This window comes from Salpingoeca rosetta, assembly GCF_000188695.1.
Source record: "Salpingoeca rosetta unplaced genomic scaffold supercont1.35, whole genome shotgun sequence".
Lineage (NCBI taxonomy): Eukaryota > Choanoflagellata > Craspedida > Salpingoecidae > Salpingoeca > Salpingoeca rosetta.
In genome coordinates, this window is record NW_004754899.1 from 209,894 (window position 1) to 219,893 (window position 10,000).

At 57.8% G+C, this 10,000-nt stretch overlaps 3 protein-coding genes across 3 annotated transcripts in view; 1 reads left to right on the top strand and 2 right to left on the bottom strand.

Annotated features, from left to right (window-relative positions):
- Window positions 1-1,805, bottom strand: part of PTSG_10164 (uncharacterized protein) — a gene marked incomplete at its 3' end in the record, with an annotated part of 4,204 nt that extends 2,399 nt beyond the window's left edge. The window contains exons 1-5 of the mRNA XM_004988444.1: window positions 1,592-1,805; window positions 1,185-1,343; window positions 718-816; window positions 414-512; window positions 44-175 (exon numbers count right to left, since the gene is read on the bottom strand). Coding sequence (XP_004988501.1) covers window positions 44-175; window positions 414-512; window positions 718-816; window positions 1,185-1,343; window positions 1,592-1,687 — 585 coding nt within the window. The 5' untranslated portion in view covers window positions 1,688-1,805. The remainder of the gene's footprint in view (window positions 1-43; window positions 176-413; window positions 513-717; window positions 817-1,184; window positions 1,344-1,591) is intronic.
- A 70-nt stretch (window positions 1,806-1,875) lies between these two features.
- PTSG_10165 (TKL protein kinase) lies at window positions 1,876-8,326 on the top strand. Its single transcript, XM_004988445.1, has 6 exons — window positions 1,876-3,339; window positions 3,585-3,688; window positions 3,893-4,084; window positions 4,299-4,580; window positions 4,868-6,274; window positions 6,575-8,326. Exons 1-6 carry the CDS (start codon window positions 2,035-2,037, stop codon window positions 7,926-7,928), a joined length of 4,644 nt encoding a protein of 1,547 aa, XP_004988502.1. The 5' UTR covers window positions 1,876-2,034; the 3' UTR covers window positions 7,929-8,326.
- A 200-nt stretch (window positions 8,327-8,526) lies between these two features.
- Window positions 8,527-10,000, bottom strand: part of PTSG_10166 (uncharacterized protein) — a 2,014-nt gene continuing 540 nt past the window's right edge. Inside the window, exons 2-5 of the mRNA XM_004988446.1 lie at window positions 9,948-10,000; window positions 9,253-9,725; window positions 8,941-9,035; window positions 8,527-8,683 (exon numbers count right to left, since the gene is read on the bottom strand). The exon at window positions 9,948-10,000 is cut by the window's right edge and continues 6 nt beyond it. Coding sequence (XP_004988503.1) covers window positions 8,606-8,683; window positions 8,941-9,035; window positions 9,253-9,725; window positions 9,948-10,000 — 699 coding nt within the window. The 3' untranslated portion in view covers window positions 8,527-8,605. The remainder of the gene's footprint in view (window positions 8,684-8,940; window positions 9,036-9,252; window positions 9,726-9,947) is intronic.

The following is a 10,000-nucleotide window of genomic DNA, read 5'->3' on the forward strand; positions in this document are numbered from 1 at the left end:
CATCCCCCCCCCCCAAATCCCATCAGCACGAGTGCAGGCTCACGTATTTGTCTGTTGCGTGGACGTCACCGCCGTGATCAAGAAGGGCCTGGACCACATCCAGCCGACCTTGCTCGCAGGCAGAGAACAGCGGCGTGCGGCCCTGATGCTGCAGCTGTGGATGGGGGGCCACATCCTGGTGGCGGTGATGTGATGTAGGGAATGTGTGAATGGTCGGGTTGGTATATCTTGTCATGGGACGCGTTGACAACTTCTCTCAAGGCCGTTACAATGACAGTGACACAGACAGACAGACACACACACACACACAGACAGACAGACAGACAGACACATACACACACAGACACACAGACACACAGACACACAGACACACAGACACAGACACACACACACACACAACGACACGGCTGCACCTTGAGTGCTGCGTGGTTGACGTCGGCGCCGTGTTCCAGCAGAATCTTCACAATGGACGCAAACCCGCGGTGGCTTGCATAGTGCAGCGGTGTGAAGCCCTGTGCCACGTGTAGGCAGACAGGTCGCGTTCGCACGCGCGTGTGAGGAAGCACGTACACAGTATGCAGTGGTTGCGTGAGCGCATCTGCTTCTGCGAACAGACAGACACCTGGTCCCAACAGCATGCATGAAGCGCACTACCAGCACCAGCAAGCAACACCAGTACCAATATCGTCACCACTGCCACCATGACCACTGTCTTACGTATCCGTCTGTGTTATCGACGCCAGCGCCGTGCTCCAGCAGCAGCCGCACCACGCGGTCCTGGCCCTCGCCGATGGACAGGTGCAGCGGTGTCCACCCCTGCGCACGCGATCGAGATGAGACAGGCCAGTGATGAGCGTGCGTGAGAGTGTGTGTAGGTGAGAGAGAGGCAAAGACGCACAGGTACACCGTGAAGGGGCAACGAAGGAGAGAAGATCAAACATAACAAACAGCTTGACATCGGCAAGCACAAGGACGGCTCTGGAAGCAGGACACACAGTATCACACGGACAGAAGGACCTGTACATACAGTTTCTCTCACTCTCACTGTTACACACACACACACACACACACACACACACACACACACACGCAGAACACAGACACAGACACACACACACACACACATACACACCCAGACAACCTCACCCACTCCCCTTGCCCCCACCCCCACACACAACACGTACGCCGTGCTCGACCGGTGGTGCGTGATCGGACGGCGTGGGGACATGGTCCTTAAACTCGGACAGCTTGGCCATCTTGTTGACATTGGCACCATTCTCCAGCAGCACGCGCACGATGGCCTCGTGCCCACGGCCGCTCGCTGCATGAAGCGGCGTCACGCCCTGCTCAAATCAAGGGCAGTGACACGCAGTGTGACATTTTGCACCATGTGCGCCTCGCACGCCACTGATCCCGCCTCACACAACACCACAACACCGCAGCACCACTAACACCAGGCCCATCTCCCTCTCCACCACACCATCACCACTCACGCAAAGTATACCCACGCTCACAAGCACGAGCACAGCCATTCCAACAGATGCAACATTGGCTGTGATGTGCAACGTTACATTACATGACACTCACTGACCATGCCCGTGTCAAAGTTCACATCGCATCCGTGCTGCAGCAAGAGCTGGACGATCCCGAGCTCGTTCTCCACACACGCGTTGTACAGCGCAGCCATCGATCCTGTGCCTATAGTGACGTGTACCAACGACACGCACTGGCTCGAAGCCTTCCAGACCTTCCGTTGCCGACACTGAGCAGGTGCTGGCTCGTGACTGTTGTTGTTGTTGTGTCGGCCTGCCACAACAACCACAGCCGTGTGAAAGTTTTGAATTATCACATGTGATTCGATGCAGCATTAACACCATCCCCGTGCTCGCAACACTGTGCGCTCGCAGCACGACCACCACGAACAGCACAAGCGAGCAAGCAAGAAGCAAGCAAGCAAGAAAAGCAAGCAAACAAAGAAACAAGGAACCAGACCACAGGCGACACACCAGCTGGACCAACACACTGACAACCACGATGAAGGTGTCCTTGGTTGCGTTGGTGGTACTGCTTGTGGTGGTGGCAACTGGTGTTCTTCCCCCATGTGGTTGTGTGGCCACAAGCGACAGTGAGTGGCGAGATGGCAATCACAGCAGCAACAACAACAACGGCAACAACAACAATTACACCAGCAACAACAACTACAATAACAACAACGCACAGGCTTTGGCGCCAGATCCACTGATCGGCGGGTTCCCTGTCCGCAGCAGTAGCAGCAGCCGCATCAAACGGAGCGACATCATCCACAACGACAACAGCAACGACATCATCCACAACGACAACAGCAACGACATCATCAACAGCAACGATGACGAGGAAGGCGACGAGGGTGCGCCCGTGTCTGGGCCCGTGCTCAAGAACCGGTTCTCGCCCGTGGAGGTCCCAAGTCTGCAGTACACGCCAGTGCTCTACCACACGACAGAGGTGGTCACCTTCCAGCACCAAGAGGATCTGCAAGGCACGACGGTGGCCAACCTCACCCGCCTCATCCAGCTCGGCGGCACCAAGTGGGACAGCGTGCCGGGCAACATTGGGGTGAACCAGATCCAGATCCATTCCGTGGAGACGTGGCGCCGGTGCCGGGACCTTACGCCTGATGTGTCGCCGTCTGGCTTCACGCTGCACACCTCTGTGCAGTTTGCTGATCACGAGGGCATCTTCATCTACGGCGGGCTCACCCCCACCGGAGAGGGTCCCAACAAGTTTGAGAACATGCAGGAGCTGTTCTTGGTCAACATCTACGCCAACTTTGCCAAGCGCATCTTCGAGTGCCACTGGGAGCCCGTGCAGACACAGAACCCGCCCCAGCCGCGCCACGGACACGCCATGGTGAAGCTGAACGAGTTCCAGTTTATCATTCACGGCGGGTGCGGCGACCACAAGATCCAGGACGACCCGACGGCGCGTGTTCGCTTCTTCTTCATCTGCATCGATCCCCTGCGCGACATGCACTTGTTTGATATTCGTACGCGCATGTGGACGCGGCTTGAGGTGCAGGGCGCACCGCAGCTCGTGTATCACCACATGAGCTTGCTTACCGCAGACAGGCAGCTGATTCTCTTTGGCGGGTACACGGAGGAGCAAGTGGTCAACACAGACATGCTCGCGGCAACAGTCCCACGTGGCGATGTGACCGAAGGCACGGCGCTTGTGTTTGAGCACGTGCAAGTGTCACCGGTGCCGCAAGCATACACGCGCGGCGCCATTGACGCTGTTGCCGACGACACCATCCACTACTTCCTGACTCCGAGCCCGGGCAGCCACTTTGACAAAGGCAGAAAGGTGCGCTGTTGCGTGTGTATGACAGAGAATGTATGTGTGCAATTGTGCGTGTTTGTCGATGGGTGTGCGTGTGTGAGTGAGTGTGTGAGTGCGTGTGTGTGTGCGTGCTTGTTGATGGGTGTGTGTACGTGCGTGTGTGAGTGCGTGTGTGTGTGTGCGTGCTTGTCCATGGGTGTGTGTGTGTTGTTTTCACGTCCATGTAACATTAAGCTCACCAATCACACATTTCACAACCACCACCACAGCTGATATCACTGCAGGGCCAGTTTGTCCCCGGCACCGATCACCAGCAGTTTGTGTGGCGCTTGGCAAACGTCTTCCCCAGCGCTGACCACCCGTGGTCGGCAGGGTACGCCGCACCCGTGTTCTTTTGGGTGGGAGAGGATGTGTGCGTGCGTGCGTGAGTGTATGCGTGTGCGTGTGCGTGCATCAATGTGTCAGTTGTCAAGTGCTTGGCCTTTGTTGATGTACATGCTTTCACCTTTCACACACACACACACACACACACACACACACACACACTCTCTCTCTCTCTCTCTCTTCCTCCCAACAGAGAGACGCTCCGCAGCTTTGCGCTCGGCGGCGGGTTTGCGTTTGCGGAGGTGCACAACGGGCGCGGTGTGCTGTCCGGCGTGTTCCTCAACGACGCGACGGGGGACCTTGCTCCTGTGTGGGAAGTGTTTGACTTCAACAACCGCGTCATGTCCTTCAGCGTCCTCCAGGCGTTTACGCAACCCTCACACAGGTTCAAGCATGTGCCTACGTGTCAACATGCATGTCTGCGTTGCGATATTGTGCATCCCACCACCCCACTATTTTCTCTCCCTCCCTTTCACTCTCTCCCTTTCACTCCTCTCCCCAACCCTCACATGATCGCTCCCTTCACACCACCACGACCACCACCACGACCACCACGACCACCACCACCACCACCACCACCACCACCACCACCATGGTAGATCGTATGCGGAGGTGGTGCAGCTGGACGATTCGCATTTCCTGCTCGCTGGCGGCGCGTCCCCTGGTCCCGACGACACGGCCTGGCTGCTCATTCCAGACAAACTCGACATACGCAAGCTGGGCGACATGCCCACGTTCGTCACGCGCCCCAACCCGCGAAACGCCGTGTTTGCGCGTTTCGGGTTCTGTCTCGTGAATGTTCCTGAGAGCGATGACGTGTTGATTGCCGGCGGCACGACGTCCAACCAGTACCCGGCCCTCGACGACTACTTCTTCCATGTGTAAGCTGCACCACTAGGATGTGGTGGCGATGTGTGTGTGGTTACATGTGCGTGCGTGCGTGCGTGCGTGTGTGTGCGTATGCGTGCGTGCGTGTGTGTGCGTATGCGTGCGTGCGTGTGTGTGCGTGCGTGCGTGTGTGCGCTTGCGGTTGTTTGCATAACGTGCACTGAGCGTTGCGCTTGCACTGCATTGTCTCCACGCCTTTCCCATAACTCCCCTCTCCCCACCTCTCACCTCTCCCCACATCCTCCCTCCGCCCACCACCTACCTCCCTCCGCAACTACAGGAGCTCTGCCAATGTGACGAGCCCCCTGGACGACAACCCGACGTACGCGTCGCTGCACATGTACGGCCACCGCTGCTTCAGGCGTGGCTCCACCGTCATTGCCGTTGGCGGTATCCCGACTGGTGGTGCGAACGTCCCCGTCCTCGCCATGCCCCTGCTGCACTTCTGGACACCCCAGCAGGGGTGGGTTGGCTGCAATGTGCCCTCTGCAACGCACCAGCCGACGCTGGCGGCGATGGAGATGTTGCGCACACACAGCGACGGCAGAGAGGAAGTGGTCATCTTTGGCGGGTACAATGGCCGCGACAGTGCGCCGCAGGGCACGCACGACATGTTTGCGGTCGGCTGCCGCGTGCCGTGGGAGGCGTGCACGTGCGATGACGTCACCTTCCGGCAGATTGTTCCGGACCCGGAGAAGCTCATCCGAAACATCACCGTGCGGACGCTGCAGACGCTGGACGAGGACGCGTGGCCGGCGCCGCGATCCAGCGCGTGCAGTGCACAGGTGGGGGCGTCACGGCTCGTCATGCACGGCGGGCACATTGACGGCCGCCCTTGGCAGTCGACGTGGATGCTGGAGATGAACGAGGGCGAGCCAACGTGGTCTGAGATTGGCGATGACAACCGCGTGCCCACGCTGCGCCCTGACGCAACATATGGCGCGGCGTGCTTTGCACACAAGGGCGCGTTTGTTGCTGTTGGCGGTGCCGGTAATGGGCGGCTGACAGACAGCATCCACGTGATGCGCCCCAGCTGCAACGCAGGGTGGGGCGTGGCGTCGTCGTTTCTCAACGAAACGTGCGCGCGGTGTGACGAGTACTCCTTCCGAGCAGACCTGACGCAAGAAACGTGTACGCCCTGTCCTGTTGGCACGCGGCGGCAGAACGCAACAACTACGTTGGGCCTGAGCTCCACGTCATGCCAGATGTGCGTGCCCGGGTATTGCGTGCATGCAACGCATCAGCAGATTGAGTTTGTCGAGAACAAGGCGCGCTGCCGCTGCCACTGTCGCTCGTTCTTCTACGGCGACAGGTGCAACAACGTCAGCACCCAGCGCGTGCTGCTCGTCACGCTGCTGCCACTGCTGCTGCTGGTCGCACTGCTGACGTCGGGGCGCGTGTACCGGTACTTCACGCGTCTGCGCACCACCTCCGCCCTGCAGCAGCGGCTGCTGAGTGAGAAGGACGATGAACTGCTTGAGCTGCACGCGTCGTGGGAGGTGAGCCCGGACGACCTCGTGTATCACCATCGACTCGGCGAGGGCGGGTTTGGCGAGGTGTGGCTGGCAACGTGGCTGGTGCGCGACGAGCGCGTTGCTGTGAAGAAGCTACACACGAACTTGCTGGACGAGGAGACCATGCACGCCTTTGAGGGCGAGATTCGCTTCATGAAGACCCTCAGGCACCGGTCAGTCTTGTTGTTGCGTTGTTGCGTTGTTGCGTTGTTACGTTGTTGTGTTGGTGTGTTGCGTTGTGTTGTGTTGTGTTGCGTTGCGTTGTGTTGTGTTTGTGTTGTGTTGTGTTGTAGGCCGTGCTGCGTAATGCTGTGCTGCTTGTGTGTTGTGTGTGTCTGCGTGTGAGTGTGACTCGCTGTTGCTTGCGCGCTCGTTTGTCTCCTCTCTCCAAGTTCAAACCACACCAGCTCACTTGCGCCAATTCTTTCGTTTTGTCTCGACCACCACCACCACCCCACCACCACCACGTCCAGCAACGTCGTGTTCTTCCTCGGCGCGTATGTTGGCGGGTCGGAGTCGTTGATTGTGATGGAATACGTGCAGCGCGGCTCACTCCACGACCACATCCACAACACCAGCAGCAGCAGTGGCACCAGCGGCAGTGGCAGCGCCATCACCCAGCGGCGGCGTGTTGCGTTTATGCGGGACACGGCGTGTGGCATGGAGTACCTGCACGGGCTCAACCCGCCGCGCATCCACCGGGACTTGAAGAGTATGAACCTGCTGGTGACGGACAACTGGGTGGTGAAGGTGGCTGATTTCACCACGGCGAAGAAGCTGCTGTGCAAGACAAACAGTGCACAGGACACACGCCGCAACAGGCGCAGAGGTGCCAACCCAAGCACCAGCACCAGCACTGGTGGTGATGATGATAATGGCAGCAGTAACGGTGGTGGTGGCGGTGTTGGGTGGCGGTTGAAGCGTCGTTTCACAAGCAGTGTTGCTGATGTTGCTGATGCTGGTGGTGATGGTGATGGTGGTGCTGGTGACGGCGATGATGGGAGTGGCGCAGACAGCAGCGCCAGCACCACGCCCAACAACACGGGCAGCGTGTTCAGCAGCAACAACAGCACTACCACCAACAGCAACAGCAGCAACAACAACACCAACCAGGCGCCTGGTGCGCAAATGCCCGACGCAAATGCGCGCGTGTATGTGAACACGACGAGCACATATGGAACACTGCACTGGTCGGCGCCAGAAGTGCTGGCGGGACAGCCCTACTCGCTCGCTGTGGACGTGTACAGCTTTGGGCTGGTCATGTGGGAGACGCTTGCACGCGACGTGCCGTATGCAGAGTACAGATTCTTTGGGCAGTTGCGCGATGCTGTTGTGGACAGGAGGGAGCGGCCTGCCTGTCCACCTTCTTTATTGGAAAGGGGGCGTGGTGACGACGGTGTTGATGAGGAGCGTGCGAGGGCGGTTGATGACGCATACGTGTCGCTGATGCAGCGTTGCTGGGTGCACGAGCCGACACAACGACCAACGTTCACGCAAGTGTCACAGGAGCTGCAGGCGATGGTGCAGCAGCTGGGCGGGGAGCGCCACACCAACAGCCACACTCATCACAGTGGCAACAGAAATGGTGGTGGTGGTTGTGGTGGTGGTGTGAGTAGCAAGCGTCAAAGCGGGCCGTTTGGGCCCATGTTCCATGGCAGCAGCAGACGGGCGAAGCGCAAGGATGGCGGTGATGGTGGTAATGGCGGCGGTCATGGAGATGGTGGTGGTTACGGCGGTGGTCGTGGGGATGGTGGTCGTGGTCGTGGTGAAGTGCTGGTGGATTTGCGGGACGATCAAACGGTCACAGCCCGCTCAACAGAGCTGTGACACACACCCACACACACATGTACTTGTTCTTGTTCTTGTGATTGTTTCAGAAAGAGGCCAGCTTCCTGTGGTGTCGTGTGTGTATCATGTATCATGTAATTATTGCTTGGAAGGGCACGTGGATTTCAGGCAGCAAGCACGGACACTCGTATTATCTCCGCCGCATTCCTTGATTTACGAGTTGTGTCGCGTGTTGTTCACTCGTGTGTGCAGTGATGATTTCGGGGTTGAGAGGAGTGCAGTGATGTGATGTGATGTGACGTGACGTGGGAATTTAGGTGGTGCCGTGGCCGTGTGCTTTCAGCTCGTTGCGTTCGATTGTGTTATTGGTGAACACTGACGTGACGCACACGCATTCGTACCCATACATACGTACATACACGCGGATAGGATGAGCATAACTTGTCGTGATCTGGTGTTGCGTGAGACACCTGGGGACGGTGAACCGGGGGAAGAAGGGGAGAAGGGAAGGGGAGGTGGTGATGGAGGGAAGAGAAGAGCAGCCACGCACGTGTGCGACACCCGGCACAGGCACAGAGAGAGAGAGAGAGAGAGAGAGAGAGAGAGAGAGAGAGAGAGAGAGAGAGAGAGAGAGAGAGAGAGAGAGAGAGAGAGAGAGAGACACACACACGAAAACAGACGCACATGTACAGACACACACCCACACACGTGTTTATTCAGCTTGACACGACGGAGAGGAGCCAGTCCCAGGCGCGGCGGGCTGTTGCTGGCGTCTTCTTCACGATATCCGAGGCCTGCGCACATTTGAGGTGGTGGGTGGATTGGTGCATGTGATTGGTTGGTTGGTGAGTTGGTTGGTTGGTGGGTCGGTTGGGGGGAGAGGAGAAAGTGGGGGATGCAGGTGAGAGAAGAGAACTCGTGGGGAGGAAGGCCGTACCATCATTCTGGAAGCAACCAAGCATAAGCCTCACTCATGTGGGCGTAACGGCAGACAGACAGACAGACAGACAGACAGACAAACAGACAGACAGAGACAGACACAACCACCCACCTTGTCCACAGTCCGCCTGCTGAGGAGGACATCATACGCTCTGCCAAAGCTCTGTGCTTGCTGCTCTGCACCCCGTTTCACGCGTTCAACCACATCTGCACGTACACATGTATGGGTGAGGAAGCGAAAGTGAAGCCATCGTGATGTGCAATGTATGCCCCGGCGACGTAAAAAACGGGTGTTAAGGCAGACAGACAGACAGACAGACGGACACACACACACACACACACACACACACACACACACACACACACACACACACACACACACACACACACACACACACACACACACACACACACACCCCCATACCTTTGCGGAGCTGGCTGTCCTTATCGAAAAAGGTGGCAACGGTGTCTGCGATTCTGAGACCCCTGGAGATGCCAGTTGACACCATGTCGTCCCCAGCTGGCGTGTTGCCGTTCTCAGTACCGCTGTTCCTCCCCATCGTTGTCCATGGTGCCTGGGCATTGCTGCGTTGGCCGGTGGTGTCGTGTTGCTGTTGGCGCTGCTGTGTATCATTTGGGTTGCGCTTGTCGTCTTCATCTTGCGATATCCGCTGTTGCTGCTGCTGCTGCTGCTGCTGCTGCTGCTGCTGTTGTTGTTGGTGGTCACTGTACCGATCTTGCTGTTGTTGTGCTGCTTCGCGCCATCGTTTCCTTACTTCGGCCAGGTCCCGCTGTGTCTGTTTGGCTGCCTCTTGCTCCTCTGCCTGCCTGTCACGTGCTTCCTGTTCCTGTTGCTGGCGCAACTGATCATACTGCGCTTTCTCCTCCTTTGTGACGCTGCACACACACACGCATATGTGATGGCAAGCACCAATGCCATGTTAGACACGAGAGCCGAACAAAATTTGTTTGTGTGTTGTGTGTGTCTGTGAGTGTGCGTGTGTGTGTGTGTCTGACTGTGTGTGTGTGTGTGTGTGTGTGTGTGTGTGTGTGTGTGTGTGTGTGTGTGTGTGTAAAAGACGTGAACAGGCAGACAGGCAGACAAGCGGACAGACTCACCTTTGCACAACAACGGTGAAGGTGCCTGTTGAATACTCTGAAGGGTGGACCTG

Bases quoted from the DNA above. Each gene is read 5' to 3' on its own strand.
- PTSG_10165 (XM_004988445.1), top strand. From the start codon at position 2,035: ATGAAGGTGTCCTTGGTTGCGTTGGTGGTACTGCTTGTGGTGGTGGCA. The intron at 3,340-3,584 runs GTGCGCTGTTGC...CCACCACCACAG, and splicing joins ACTTTGACAAAGGCAGAAAG to CTGATATCACTGCAGGGCCA. The intron at 4,581-4,867 runs GTAAGCTGCACC...CCGCAACTACAG, and splicing joins GACGACTACTTCTTCCATGT to GAGCTCTGCCAATGTGACGA.